The 16,358-nt window shown below is 38.7% G+C and overlaps 1 protein-coding gene across 10 annotated transcripts in view; it reads left to right on the plus strand.

Moving 5' to 3' along the window:
* UNC5D (unc-5 netrin receptor D) overlaps window positions 1-14,924 on the plus strand; it is a 558,611-nt gene extending 543,687 nt beyond the window's left edge. For 6 of the 10 annotated variants that reach the window (XM_009455179.5, XM_009455177.5, XM_009455181.5 and 3 more), the window contains one exon: window positions 8,739-9,693. In XM_009455179.5, coding sequence (XP_009453454.1) covers window positions 8,739-8,943 — 205 coding nt within the window. In that variant the 3' untranslated portion in view covers window positions 8,944-9,693. Of the gene's footprint in view, window positions 1-8,738 lie in introns of all 10 variants that reach the window. The other 4 variants (XM_528109.8, XM_009455182.5, XM_054656646.2 and 1 more) reach the window with 2 other exon arrangements.
* Window positions 14,925-16,358: the final 1,434 nt, after the last annotated feature.

Raw genomic sequence — 16,358 nt, forward strand, 5'->3', positions numbered from 1 at the left:
GGATGTTTACATAATTTGAGACTGTAAAATCCTAGGAATGATTGTATCTAATTTATTAGTGTCCTTCAAGTGATTAACTATTTCTTTTCAATTATTTGTGAGGTTTTATCGTCTTTTCATTTCCCAAATTAAGAAACTGTCATAGGCTTATCCTGTCAGGAATGAAACTGGAGAATTGAAAACAGGGACTATAACCGACTTTGTTTTCATTTGGCAACAGACAGTCCTCAAGGATCCAGGGCTCTCATACATTTCCAAAAAAAGAATTCTTGCTTTTTTCCAAGAACCAGATAATGAAATAGGTAAAAGGATAATGATGAGGGAAATTTTATTGCCAAATTAATTGGCCTGAAATAATTAATGCACCACTTTTAGAACAAGGCAGACTGGAACTCAGCATGTTTTCAGGTGCCCATGTCCTTCCCTTTTGGGTTTTCCATGCCAGCTTCCTCTCACTGGAAGATACTGGGGGACAGCAGGAACTATATAGTGCTCATCTCTTGCTTAGTCTTTAAAAATGCAGCACTGGCTTACTTTATCCTGTAGGCTGCTTTGCTGTTTGTTGACTACCCAGTGAAATTCAAGTTTGGGGATGAAAGCTTGATGAACGGGTCAAATGCTTATGGTGTGTTCAATTACTGCTCTTGAGGATAAATGGCTTTTCTCTTCTATTTGCATTTAAAGAAGCATATGGAGGGTTGGTTTTGGTCACATAAGAGGCCTTCATTAAATTAGACAATTAAAATGATAGCAGAGATATTAATATTTTTCCATTATGACTATGTTTCAATTCCCTATCTGGTGCTATATAGTAGGATTATACACTGTAATGATGTTTTCCAATTTATTATAGGCAGCTTAACTTTGTTTTTACTTTTTGTACTGACAAACTACTCAAAATTTTTTTTTTTTTTTTTTGAGACGGAGTCTCACCCTGTCACCCAGGCTGGAGTGCAATGGCACCATCTAGGCTCACTGCAACCTCCACCTCCTGGGTTCAAGCAATTCTCCTGCCTCAGCCTCCCAAGTAGCTGGGATTACAGGCGCCTGCCACCACAGCTGACTAATTCTTTGTATTTTTAGTAGAGACGGGGTTTCACCATGTTGGCCAGGCTAGTCTTGAACTCCTGACCTCATGATCCACCCTCCACGGCCTCCCAAAGTGCTGGGATTACAAGCGTGAGCCACCGCGCCTGGCCCAGAAGATCTTTTAAAAATACTCTTTTTAGTAGCTAAATTAAAAACAGTGGCCAGGCATGGTAGCTCACATCTATAGTCCTGGCACTTTAAGAGGCCAAGATGGGACAATCACTTGATCTCAGGGAACTCAAGGTGAGCCCTGGCAACATAGTGAGATCCCATATCTACCAAAAATAATTTTTTTAAAAAATTAGCTGGGCATGGTGATGCTCACCTGTGGTTCTAGCTACTTGAGCGGCTGAGATGGGAGGATCACTTGAGCCTGAGAGGTCAAAGCTGCAGTGAGCTATGATCGCACCACTGCACTCCAGCCTGGGTGACAGAGTGAGACCCTATCTTGGAGAAAGAAAAAAAAAAAAGAGTCATATGTAAGTAATGTAAGTAGCAACATTTTTTAAACAGTTAAACTTGCTGCCCTCACGTCACAAGTACAAGTGTTCCCTTCTATTTGAAAGTGTTGGGCAAAAGCCCAAATTCTGAAGGAAATTATTGCATGAACCTGGGTTGAAGTGACTTCTTTGCTAAGAATATGGGGCCGCAACTCAAATGCAATCCCCTAGTATATTTTTATATGAAATTCATTCTCACAAGCAGTCACGGGAAGAGCTTACAGCTTGCAAATAGGTAGACTGTCCTCCTGGTACCATGGTTCTGAGTAACTGAAATAAAAGCTTTGTTATCTGGAATTTTGAATGAAAGTGAGGCCCTTACAGACTCAGAACGCTGAGCTGGGCCGACTCCAGCTGGAAGTGCAAGGTGCCCTTGGTAGCTCTTCAGTGTACCTCCCTAGGGCTAAGAGAGAGCCTGAACCCTGTGCCTTCCTTTCCATTGCTGTTATCTAATCTCTTTGTTAACTGATGGAGGATTTAGATGTGCTAGTCCCTAAAATATTTGCATTTGAATACTCAGGGATTTGGGAAGATCTGAAAGCTTTCACAGTCCTAAAGAAAGGGTGGTATCTCTAGCCACTTTTCCTTTTCATAAAATTAGCCCTGTGTTGCAATAATTTATAAAGACCTATAAGGCAGAATTCTATCATGGTTCCTCAATTCTCTACCCCACCTTTATACCTCCAAAAAAGAAAACAGAAGGCTCAATAACTATTTCCAAAAATCCTCAAATCTAAAGTTTTATTATTTTAACAAGGTTATTAGTTTAAAGATGTATTCTGAAAATTAAGATTCTATTAAAAAATTTGGTTTTTAACTCATATACACCATTGTAAGTTGGCCTATTTCTAGCATAGGCCAACTGAAATTGGTAAGGTCAAGATTCAGAAGTTTCCAGTTCTGCCCTGGCTTCTACATAACACATGGGCTTTTAATTGAAGCCAAGGGATGGTGATAGAGAAGTCTCTGAAAGATAAAATTAATCATGGTAATAAAACAAATCCCCTGGAACTCAGGTGTATAGAAAGCATTTAAGCTCAAGAAAACAAGATTAAATTTAATAAACCATTAGTACCCAATGAACTTACATAGATGAATGTATTCGGCTGTCTTCGCCTAAGCTTTAATCTGCTTGTCCCTGTATTTTACAGTTTATCTGTGCTCACTCAGAGTTCCAAAGGAAAAGATAAAGTTATTGAGTCTATAGGGCTGGGGAAATGAATTGAAGACAAAATGATGCTAAAGTAAATTCCTAAAATTTAGAGATTAGATTGTTTAGGCCAGGCACAACAGCTGAGACTTGTAATCTCAGCACTTTGTGAGGCAAAGGCGGCTGATTACTGGAGGCCAGGAGTTCGAGACCAGCCTGTGCAACATGGCGAAATCCTGTATCTACTAAAAGTACAAAAATTAGCTGGGCATGGTGGCACACACCTGTAATCCCTGCTACTCGGGAGGCTGAAGCATAAGAATTGCTGAAACCTGGGAGGTGGAGGTTGCAGTCAGCTGAGATCATACTACTGCACTCGAGCCTGGGAGACAGAATGAGACTCTGTCTCAAAAATAAAATAATTAATAAAAAATAGAGAGTAGCTCGTTTACATTTGCATATTATATAACATCTTAATGACACTGCAAAAAATAAATCTTAGCTTTCAGAATTACCTCCATTGATCAGAATTTGAAAAGGCTATAACAAAAGGTTCCCTGGAGTCAATGCATAAAAAAGTTAACAATCTGAAGCATCTAAGATGAGGGTAGTAAGCATTCACTTCCTTAAAAATTTATCAAAGAAAAAAATAAAGTTTCATTTTCAGGCATCTGTCTGAATATTCAGGATTATTATTTTTGCTAATGTTCTGGTTCCATTAAAAAAAAAATCAAACACACTCAGGAAATTGCTTAAAATCAACTATTGCTGTGAATTCTGTTTTGTAGTACTGTATTAACAATGTTCCCTGAATGGTGTGTGCATTTACCTGCCGGTGCCCAAATGCACCAGCATTATGATGAAGAGAAATGGGTCACATAGATTAGGATCCAAATAATTTCACAAGGAGATGAGATGGATACATGGCAAACCAATTTCATAAAATCATAATGCATTTGCACACATGTAAGCAGCAAAATAATTCAACTATCTTTGAGAAGTAACCTATTGCATTGAGATTTTAGGTATATATATATATTGAGATGAAGTCTTGCTCTGTCACCCAGGTTGGAGTGCAGTGGCGCGATCTTGGCTCACTGCAATCCCTGCCTCCTGTGTTCAAGCGATTCTTGTGCTTCAGCCTCCCAAGTAGCTGGGACTACAGGCACATGCCATCATGCCTAGCTAATTTTTATATTTTTAGAAGAGATGGGGGTTTCACCATGTTGGCCAGGCTGGTCTCAGACTCCCGACCTCAGGTGATCTGCCCACCTCGGCCTCCCAAAGTGCTGGGATTACAGGTGTAAGCCACCACGCCGAGCCTATATATTATTCTATTGTAAACAGATAAATGTAGTTTAATAGTGTGAGAAACACACTCACCCGTCCAAACACAAAGAATAGACTCAGAGGCACAAAGAACAGAGAAAGTAAGACTTTTAATAGCAGTCTTGCAAGATCGGGTGTCTGGTAGGCAGGCATACCCAGGGCAGTTACAGCAGGTAATTTATCTCCTAGTACACAAGTCCCTCCTCCAGTTCCTCATTGGCCAAGTACTATGGGAACAATCTTCCTGGATGTCACCTAAGTTTTATTATCCCCCTTATAAGGGTATACCCTCTCATCTTCCCTGCTTAAGTTTTGATTTCCCAATAATGAAACTTTCTTCCCTGTTACTGGCTGACCCCTCCTCTACATTCTGTTCACTTACTGCGACCTTCTAGGTGCATGAGCTGTGTGGTTTGTTACATTCGTAGTACTTAGATTTATAATGCCTTGAAAATGGCATTTAAAATGCCATTTAAATGTTTTCTCACAATAGGATGTCTGTTAACTGCAAAGCTGATTCTACTATTTTTAATAAGGCCAATACATTCTTCTATGTATATATTAAGTGGAATTTGAGATTTATGTTGTGCTGAATGTGCTTGTGCAAATTCAAAGAATAAATTTAAAATTTGCTTTGGGGAGCACATTTCACTTGCTACAATATGCTCAGAGACCTGTGCCAAGAGAGTTAGATTTCTGCCTCTTTTGATCATTCAGCTTCGTTTAGCCGTGGGTGCCTATTCCACAAATCAGGACATTTGCAGAACTTTTCAGAACCATGTGACTGGCAGGAGTCATTCTCCAGCCCTTCTCTTTCTTGAGGCAGGTGTACTCACGAATATTTTTAATATTGTGTTGAGACAATGATTCATTAGAAGCCTCAAAACCTAGTTTTTATGCCTCTCTAAAGGTTCTGTTATTGCGTTTTTATGCCCTGGTGTTCCTGTCATGTCTTGAAATGTCAAAGATCCCCAAACATTTACCTAGGATAAAGTTCTCAGAGTGCCTGAGGCAGGACATAGAGCTAGAGATTCAGCAACTTTGGCCATCTAGTTGCTTATTTCAAATGCAGGAAGTTCAGCCTGATCTTCTTTCAAATCACTACTAGCTATGGAAACCTACTTTAGGTTATAAGACAGCAGAGGAGCGAGGTCAGCATGGTGGCCTGCAGGCCACATCTGGCCCACCACCTGCTTGTATACAGCCCATGAGCTAAGGATGGTTTTCGCATTTTTAAATGGTCTGAAAAAAAATCAAAAGAGTAATATTGTGCCACATATGAAATCTGTGTGACAATCAATCAAATATCAGTGTGCCACATAAAGTTTTATTGGGACACAGCCACGCTCATTCACTTAACATATTGTTTCTGTCTGTTTTTGCAATACCAAGGCGGAGTAGAGTAGCAGCAACACGGACCATATGTGGCCCCCAAAACCAAAAACATTGACTATCTGGTCATTTACAGAGAAAGTTTGTCAACCCCTGGTATAGAATAGAGTGTTAACTTTTAAGGTAGTAGGCTGACAAAGATTCTAGTCATTCCCATAGGGCAAAAGTTCATCGTTGTTTGATAGCAAATACAAAATGTAACTATAAATCCTTAATAAGGAGAAAGTACTGCTGCTTTTTTGTTGTAGCTGTTGTTTTTGAAACAACAATAGAGATCATAAAGAATCATTTACCCATGGTAGAAACAAAAGAATGTCCATGGTCATCATTCTTATGATGGACATAAAAGAAGATTGTCACACAGGTGACCCAGAGTCCACTCAGGCCTCGTCTCTCCATTTGCCTCTCTCCCAGCTGTTCCTTCAGTGTGCCTTCTACCTGGGTTTTGGTGACAGTGTTTATAGGAAGATATTGCAACTTTCCCTACAAACATCTCTACATGACAAGGAACAAGTGCCAATATTCAAAACAAAGTTGTTCGGTTTTTTTGTTTGTCTTTTTTTGAGACAGGGTCTCACTCTGCTGCCCAGCCTGGAATGCAGTGGTACAATCATAGCTCACTGCAGCTTTGAACTCCTGGGCTTACGTGATCCTCCTACTGGAACCTCCTGAGTAGCTGGGACTACAGGTGTGCACCACTGCACCCTGGCTAATTTATTTTATTTTTGTGGAGACAGAAGTCTTGCTGTGTTTTCCAGGCTGGTCTTGAACTCCTGGCCTCAAGTGATCCTCCCGCCTGGGCCACCACACTCAGCCAAAACAAATTTCTTAAATAAGAGGAACTAAGATCCCTTCAACTACTTAAGCAAGATTTGCTTTGCCATTTCTATTAGTGTAGAAATGAATAACCATTAAAGAAAAAAGAAAAGGAGGAAGGAAAGAAAAACAAAAAGAAAAACTAGACAGAATGTTTTTAAGCTGGCCTTTTCTATTTCACAATTAAAGATGTCTATTAGTGGAACATACTTGTAGTGCTGTTTGGCAACCAACTGACTGTAAACAGGATCTTAAGACCTTTGAATAAAACAGCACTTTATTCACTCAGAATTGCTGTGTGTGTGTGTGTGTGTGTGTGTGTGTGTGTGCGCGCGCGTGCATGCATCTGTGGCTCTTATAAGTGGCAACGCGTCCTTAAAAGCTTGTCTGTAGTCTGAATGCTCCACTCTACATCAGTCCTCTTTGTGACCATAAGCTGGGTGTGGTAAGGGAAAGTAATACCATCCTCAAAATAGGAAATACTTGGCTGGTTCTGGAAAATCTTTTCAACTCATCAGAATTTTACCAGAGATGACATTTCTATCCTTACTGTAAAAGTCCCTATGAAGAACAGTGACCTGTAATCTTTTGTGTTGTCTTTGTCTTCGTCATAGAAAAGTTACTGTCCTAAAGCTTACCATGCTTTTACTGAAGACACCATGCCATCTTAAAAAGCACTGTAGGAATCAATTACTTGGCTGAAGAATGTTGAATAAACACCTATCATAGTATTATCATAAGTGCTGTAGCAGTTTCAGAAAATCAGTAGATATGATCCTTACCCTTCAGGTGTTTGTGGTCAAATTGGGAAGGCAGAAAACACACACGCACACACACACACACACACACACACACGAAATAGATAAGCATTTTATTCACATGAAAGTTAAGTACAAACATACAAAGAGTTCAGAGAAGACATAAATCATTCTGGGAAAAGAGGAGATGAGAATTGAACCACTGGACACAGCCAAACACCACTGGGATTTCGAACCATTGAGACACACACAAAAAACTGAACCATTTTTTCCCGAGACAAATCTACCCTTGTTCGTTCTTCCTCTTTCTTGCCCCTTGTAGTAGAGAGGTATCAATGAGCATAATTAAACTTGTCCATTTGTGGGTGCGTATGATCTTGATAAACAGGAGAAAGGGACGAAGTGGACCTTTCTAGTGAACTGAATGGATTAAATTAAAGCAAGAAGCAAAGTGTTACCTAAGTCAGGGTCAGTGGCTCAAAGAGCAAAATAAGACTGAGTGGGAGAAAAGACTATATATATATATATATGAGATAGGGATATCCATAGCTAGCTATGGATATTTATATCAATATCCATAGCTAGATCAAGGCCAGACCAAGGAAGTCATTGAAGACAACTAGAGTAGATATTTCATGACTGAGGAACTAGAATGCAGAGTATATTCAAGTTTTGAAAAACTAAAGATTTTGCTGTGATTTAGACCATAAAGTGACAGAGTATAAATTAGGTATAGGTAGTAAACATGGAGAGCAACGGAGAAGCTGATGAGTACGTTAAAAAGAAAAAAAATATAAAAGGAAGAATCAAAAACAAATGGTCTAGTGTGAGAGATTAGAAAGATGGTTATAAATACTGGGATACTTGTTCTAGTTAGAAGAAGGACCAGTTTGGAGGCACGGAGACACCAGTTTCTGATGCATTGCGTTTGTGGAGCTAGAGGCATCTGTAACTGGAACAATCCCAAGGCCATTTAGAGATCTGTAATTAGCTCACATTAACTTAAAGACTGGAGGTATAGATTTACAATACTATCTATGTTGTTTGATAACTACTCCATTTAGTATATAAGCCCACTGAGGAAGGAAAGAACAACAAGAAATCAAAGGTAAAACCTTGAAAGCTCTTATGTTTGCCAAAGTAGAGAGGGGTCAAATATTTTGAAAAAATAGGAATGAGTGAAAGTATGACATAAACTAATGAAATAGAGCATGTCAAGGGGATAGTCAAGAAGAAAACACACACACACACACACACACACACACACACACACACAAAGAGTTCAAGGAAAGTGAGGACCCAAAAGACTTGGGGCCAAACATGGTGTCTCATACTTGTAATCCCAACATTTTGGGAGGCTGAGGCAAGAGGATCACTTAAGCCCAGGAGGTCAAGGCTGCAGTGAGCTATGACTGTGCCATTGCACTCCAGCCTGGGTGACAGAGCAAGACCCTGTATCTAAAACAAACAAGAAAGACAAAACAAGACTTGGGAGATAAGGTTATTGGTAACATTCCACAGCACAGTTTCAACTGAGAGCTGGGATACAAATTAGACTGCCCCAGACCTGCCTTACTATAGCTTTTTATCCCTACTATAATAACATCTATTAAAATTCATTTTTAATTCTCTTATGGTGATCAGTGTTTATTCCTTTATTTTCATGTTTCGTTTTGTTCTTTGTGTTTAACTCTCTCCATCTAGGAATTTATCTTATTTCGCTACACAAAGTAGCCCATCTGCTGTCATTTTGAACCTGTGGGAAGCTCGTCATCAGCATGATGGTGATCTTGACTCCCTGGCCTGTGCCCTTGAAGAGATTGGGAGGACACACACGAAACTCTCAAACATTTCAGAATCCCAGCTTGATGAAGCCGACTTCAACTACAGCAGGCAAAATGGACTCTAGTCCACTTCCTCCAATGAGACAGAGTGATGGCCAGCTTGGGGACATTTGCTTTAAATGGGAAAGAGGCCGCTTTCTGCCCAGTGGCGTTGGGGGAATTCAGCCTTCATTTATAATCAGTGAGATTCCCCTGTTGAAGAAACTTAATTTTATATAGGTAAAACATGTTAATAGGGAAGAGTACAAGCTCTCTTACATATAAGAGGGCTCTACTATCTCCTTGGAATCCACATTTGGGTTAACTCCTCAGATTTGGAGTGGCAAGGATAAAAGTGAGGGCAGAAGTAGCTGTGGGAAAAGATGAGCTATGATAATGCTGGGAAGGCAGAGATTGATTAAGTGCATGCTTTGAAATAGGTTTTTAATGATGTGCCCCAAAGGGCCAGCTGATGCTGGTACTAGATTGTCAGAGTTTTCTACCAACTGGCATCTGTGATGTCAGAGATCATTGTAAAACTGGCTTTTAGACGTGAAACAGGGTTGCCAACCCATTTGTATGACTTCAACAACGTCAAGGAGGGCATTTAGAATTTAGAATCTGAGCACATCACACCAGCACCAGCTCCCTGTCTCTTCTAGCCACTTAATGGAGACACAATGGAGAGGTAAGACAGACCACAAACTAGTTCTTATAGTGTACTCCACCTTTTACTTTTTTCCTGAGACAAATCTACCCTTATTCTTTCTTCCTCTTCCTTACCCCTTGCAGTAGAGAGGTATCAAGGAGCATAATTAAACTTGTCAATACGGAAAGTTGTTTTTTCTAACACAACAAAGTGGGACCATCTCTATTCCCATCTAAGCCACTCAAATTGCTGAGTGCTATTAGAACACAGCTTATTACATGGATATGGGGACAGGAGAGATTAAAGCAGGTTCAAAAACACATGAACTGCAGATGTCATAGGCCTCAAATCAGCTGTAATTCTAGGAGACATGTGTTGATCTAGTTCTCTAACATTGTTGTTATAAGAAAATGAGTTTACTGCATTTTTCAATCCAGATTCTTGAAATTGTCTAACATGTGGGTACTATGTCATCACAAAATCTCTCAGTAAGGCTATATGTGATCCTCATTTTGCCTCTTGGGAAATTAGCAGATAGTCTTTGCTCTAAATGATATCTGAGTAAATAGACTTGAGGAATCCTCTACCACAGTGTCCCTGACTGTGCATCATTCAGGAAGCCTTCACCCTGTGACTATTCAGCCTCCCTGAATATGCTTTCTCTATAGAACCACTAACATATGGCTATTGCTCTATGATTTCTTTTTTACATTAGGAGGCAGTGATATTGTGGAAGATTGAAATCCACAGATAATTCATGACCCTCATCTTATCACTTTACTCCATCTTTTTATCCTATTAAATTATTTTTGACAAGATGTCCTGGTAGACTAAAGGTGAACAGATTTGCTCTTGCTCATCTTCTGGTGGATATTTTAACTTGCTATTCACAATCAGGACAACCAAAGTCAAGGACCCAGATGAACCACAAGGCAGCTAGTCAGCTACTTAGAGGTTGGTTACATTCGAATAAAAAGTAGTCAGGGAATGGGGGAGGTGGGGAGTTGGGGAGTACTTGGCAGTTGGGATATGATCCATTTTTTTAAACAACGTTTTTGTAGATCCCTTGTAAAATAATAATAATAATGTTGTGAATCTCCATGCCAAGTGAAAAAGGCCTAAAGATGAGTTGAATTTGTGATACCATGGGTAAGGCATGGAAGAACTCTTGAATGTGTTGGCTATTTTCTCCAACTAACATGTGGTATGTATGGTCCCCTATATTAGATAGAAGGCTTTGCTACATGTAATTCAAAAGCATCTCGCTTTTCTCAGGAACCAAAGGCTTATGATGTAGGACAAAGAAATCATCTTAGAACTGTCAAGCATATTTTCACAATACCATGTCAAGATCAGGAAAACACCCTTTTGCTAGTGTGCTTAACTTATTTATTTCTTCTAGGAAACAATAGATAAACAGCATGAAAATGTAAATCATCTGGCATCACTGATAGAATTTCTGAAAGAGAAAGAGAAGTAGATGGTCAACCAGTCACAAGTTGGTTGGCATGGGGTGGTGTGCAGAGGAAATCTGCATTCACTATTGAGTAAAAACTTGTAGAAAGCACATTATAGAGCTTATGTTGGAATCCATCTTGGAGGATTTTTGTTTTAAACTGTCCTTAGCATTTTCCCTCTTCCCTTCTAATTGGCATTATAATTGTTTCATCTACTCTGTGAATCTACATAGGTCTTTTTTTTTAGATGTTTGATACATTTTAAGTATTTTTAAATAGATGAAAATTCTAAATGATTTTCCCTCAAATCTATCTAGATTATTTTAAGATGAGACAAGATTATTGTCAATCCCTGAATGTCTGGAGTTACCTCCCATGGATTTTTTTTTTCCTTTGGCCTGGGTTTTATAAACAACTTGAACATCATATCATATAGGATAACAAAGGAGGAAGTTAACTTAATTCACCTCAGACTTCAGCCTAAGATTCAATCAAATTCATCCTTCAGCCTGTTTTGTTTCTTCTTTATGTTTCTTTTACTTATTGCTGCTAGGATCCTATATAGGATTTCTATAGAAATGTATGAAATTCTGTGGTCACTGCATGTCAGGATTGCACAGTATGTTACAATACAATTTCAAAGAGAACCCACATCTGTGAGATTTACAGACCAAGGTGTGGTGGAGGAGGTAGAATTGCAGATCAGATAAAAAGTGAGCTTACACTTGAACTTAGTTATTCACTGTGACCTAAATTTAGTCCTATTGTAATATGTGCCTGTCACAACACAAATACCCCTCTTGAAAGAGATTTACTCATCTATCCAAGCACTTAATTTGGACATTTTATTGTCCTATTGCAAAATGAAACAAAATTAAAAGTGGCCTCGAGTACTTGGTAAGTTACTTAAAATTTTTACAAAAATATCCCACACTCAATGCCAAATCTTTCAGTCCTCAAAGGCATTTAAGTCCAATAGTCATGCTTTAAATATGGCTTTAAATTATGCCACCAAAATGGTGCACTTCACAGATTCACCAGACTGTAGCATCATAAAGTTAATTTACAGTTTTTACAACATTGCTTCTACATTCTTACTGGTTTACATTAAAATCCTTTAAGCCAAAAGGAAGCTTGCTCTATGGATTTAAATGCAAACTTCATTTACCAGTGCAGGAAGTCTCATAAAACTCAGATGTACTCCCACAAAAATTTTATTGGCCTTTTTGTAAGAGATGAAAAAGAATTGACACAGTTCTCTTTAAAGAGAAGAACTTTTTTATTATTATTTTTATCTCCAACTGCAGGTGGTGTCTTTTGCCGAGGTCTCTATATTTTTCTTTCAGTTGTCTTTGGGAGGGGATGTTAAGTCAGATCACTAAAACAGGGTTCTCTTTGGATTAAAAGTTCTGGATTTATTGCAACTATTTTCCTTGAGAAACATTCTCAGCATCAGGATTGATAAACAAATGTAGATGATTAAAATAGGATAATTGGTTTTAGATAATATCTTCTACTGCCAAACTTCTGGCAAATTTACCTGTGAATTTCAAAATGTTATAAAATCTCTTGATATGCTTTTGTTTTTCCTTTTAGCCATTTTCTCTTCAATTTCTTAGTCCCTCTGCACTCTGTAAATGTGTTGAGTGATATAGCTATCAGATGTATTGAAGGCAAAGTTCTCGCAGAGGTCTCTGTTCCAGCTCTGTAAAGGTCACAGGAATCGTGAAGGAGCTGAGAAATCTTCCTCTCCGGCCCACTGTCTGTGGCCCATTGTCATTGTTTCCTCATGAAACATTGCAGAGTTTGAATCCTCAGTAACTCTCATTGACTGGATTAGAGGTGATGGCCACAGCAAATGGGAGAGCAAAATGTTGGCCTACAGAGAATGACACAATTTTATTCGCCTTTGGTGTTAGTTGCCATAGTGCTGTATTTGAAAATCGATGCTTTAGCCAAAAGCTGAATGACCACCGTTTCCGTAGTTTCCACTGTTTTGTCTGCATAGAATTTTCCTGAACTACAAGCAAAAATGTATTTTGTCCAATGTCACAAAAGTGAAAATGTTACTAATCTTAGACGTGTTGCATATTTTGTGTTTTTACGTTCCAAACTCTTTCAAAAGCTGCCGTTACAAAGCTGTTTGGCTGTATTGACAGCATGTGGTGTTTTTACAAAAGCAATTCTAGGAGAGCCAGTGTCTACCATGAACTCCTCACATCCCCACTCCAGGGTCATTCACGACATTGAAATGGCAACTTGTACACTGTAATTCTTCGAAAAGTAACAGGGGATGGAAATCAGACCTGGCCGTTAGTCACTAGTGTGTAGTACCGTGATCTGAAGTAGGAAATTTAACTGACATAGAATAATTGTGGTTTTTGAAGCAGCTACTCATTGCTTTTTCCTTTTGCTGTGAAGATCATGGATTGGGAATGTCCTCGTGAGGTGGACCTAAGGCAGTAACATTTAAACTTCATGTCCTAGCACCCGCCCTCCATCTGACCCAAAGATAAAAAAGGCATCAAGCTTCATGGTTATGCCTAAGCTTAAAAATTCCCTTCCCCACTACTAATATTGAGTTCAGCAGGGCTCCATCTTACTTATTTTTCAAAAAAGTTAGTTATAACTTTGAATTATAGACTATATTACTAAATTTGGTAAGGTAGTTCTTTGCATGAATGGGAATGTGTGTCAAAATACTTCCACAAAAGGCATGATTACAATGGAAATGCCCTTTTGCCTCCAGTTTTGCTAACCCTAAAAAGTATTTCACTAATTTCAAGCACTGTTTACACTCAAATCCCAAAATTGGCCAAATTATATAATTCTCTTAAATTTTCATATCTGTAGGTGGAGATTTAACTATGGTTCTGGTGAATCATAGAAGGGAGAGACAATATTTGAGGGGAGTTTGTCAGCAGAATATCATGCCTTATGACCCCATTACTGAAACACAGACATTACAATCAGAAATAGACCTAATAATTCCAATATCCCTCCATTAACTAGTTCCAGTGATGCTGAGAGACAGAGCACCCTGTGCCAGGTATCAGAAATATAAGCCTCAGCAGAGGGTAACTGAAAACTTTCAATCAGAAACACTCTCCAAGGCTTATGGCTAGATTATGTAGGTCACTACCATTCAAAACTTTTCTATACAAAGGTGGAAAAGCACTCAGAATCTGGGAATTTTCTGGTTGGAAGAACAATGTTCTCCTTTTCCAAATTGGAATAAAGACTCAGAATTACCCATTCTTCATAATCATGTCTGATTGGTACATACACTCCAGGAAGTCTCAACCTAGAAACATTTCCAACCTAAGCATTTAAAGGAAAACTGGCTCATTCTTCTGACCCAAACTCAAAAAATATGAGTACTTGCATACCTCCATTTCTGCATGAAGATTTTAAAACAGATTTCATTTTTTTCTGTTTATTTTGGGAAGGTGCGTGGGGGTGTTCTTTCAAGTGATTCACATCTCAAACCCATACCACTCTCAACTTTTATTTGATGTGTTCAAAGCCAAAAAGTAAAATAAAATAAAGCAGGGCTGAACACTTAATTTGACATGAAGCTGAAGGACTGAGCAAGCCAGAGGAGAGAGGTTGAATGAAGCATAGCCTTGGCTTCATACCACACTTTTTGTGCCTTGTATTATCAATGTAAATTCTGAATGTTGTACAGTAAACTTGGATGGACTTCTTAGAAAAGGCTGCACTGGCTTCTTTTTCAGCACATGTACATATCTATAAATATATATACATATATATTTGGTAATGCCAAACAGCTGTGTTATATTGTATTGAACAAAATGGACGGTTTGGATGTTTTATGTCGAGTTTGCAAAAAAAAAAAAAAACTGGATGGTTACAGACTTTTCAAGATAAATGTACAGACGTAAATTACTGCATATCAGTTATTTATGAATAAAGAGTCTTTTATTGACATTTTAGGATACTACATGAGTGGCACTTTGAAATCTCGATGAGGATGAGATTTGTATACCTCCTGCCATGTCCTAGCAGGAGAGGGAATGCTCTCCGAAAGGACAATTTCCAAATACCTGTTAACATATGGAACCAAATTTCTTGCTCAAGCCTTGAGAGTGAGGCAGTGTTGTGAGGCTACTGGAAGCAAGAAGATTGTCTTCTAACATTCCCACCCCAGCCAGTAACCACACACACACACACACACACACACACACACACACACACACTTCCTTAGGATATAGTTTCATACAATCCAAGGTCATCATGGCCATACCATAACTGGAATACTGGAATACCAATCACCTTATTCCTCAAAATGCTTGGGCTATTTTTCCAGACTGTATAGAACATTTTCTGCCTTTCTGTGGGAAAATGTTAATAATTACATTGTTGTACATTCCAAAGACATGTGGCTGATTTAACCTGCTTTAAGAGGTTTTAAAATGCTGAGAGCTCCCCCAAATTTACTCATAACTACTTAGAGAACAGGCCAGAGCCAGTTGAACTAGAATGTTCCACCCAAAGATGGCTTCTGGTCTATTTAAACTAGTTAGTTATAATTTTTAAAAAGGTCAAAAGTTGATTTAAACCGGTTTTTTAAAAAATACCATTTCCATATAAAAACATTTATTTTTTCAAATTAAGTTTTAAAAGCTATGAAGTAAAATGAAATATTCTCTACACTACGTTTTTGAAAACCTTTATGTATATGATGGCCAGGCGCCATGGCACATGCCTGTAATCCCAGCAGGTTGGGAGGCCAAGGCAGGCAGATTACTTGAGGTCAGGAGTTCAAGACCAGCCTGGCCAACATGGTGAAGCCTCATCTCTACTAAAAAAAAAATACAAAAATTAGCTGGCCGTGGTGGCACATGCCTGTAATCCCAGCTACTTGGGAGGCTGAAGCAGGAGAATCGCCTGACCCAGGAGGCAGAGGTTGCAGTGAGGCAAGATCACGCCACTGCACTGCAGCCTGGGTGACAGAGTGAGACTCCATCTCAGAAAAGAAAACATTTATGTATATGATAGATCTGAAGGAGGGGAGTCTATGCAGCACTTCCTAAGCCCTGTTGACCATGTAATTCTTTTTCTTATGGGACTACAGCGACAGATAAGAATATCCACAAAGAGGCTGTGTGTGGTTCCAACAGTTCTTTCTGACCACTTTAAATTAGGCAGAGCTTTAATGCTAATTAAAATATACTTAATATACAGGCCTAATGAAAATTAGTTGAAATTGACTTAAACGAGGTAAATCAGTTATAGCTATGCAAAACCAGACCCAAAATCTCAGAATTATTTGAATAGTTAGAGCAAATAAATCCAATTTGAGTTCCTCAAAATAGATTTTAACTAGAAGAATCATGTGGCCAGCATAAAGATCTGGATGTAACTAGTTCAT

This window comes from Pan troglodytes, chromosome 7 (genome assembly GCF_028858775.2).
Source record: "Pan troglodytes isolate AG18354 chromosome 7, NHGRI_mPanTro3-v2.0_pri, whole genome shotgun sequence".
NCBI classification, from domain to species: Eukaryota; Metazoa; Chordata; class Mammalia; order Primates; family Hominidae; genus Pan; species Pan troglodytes.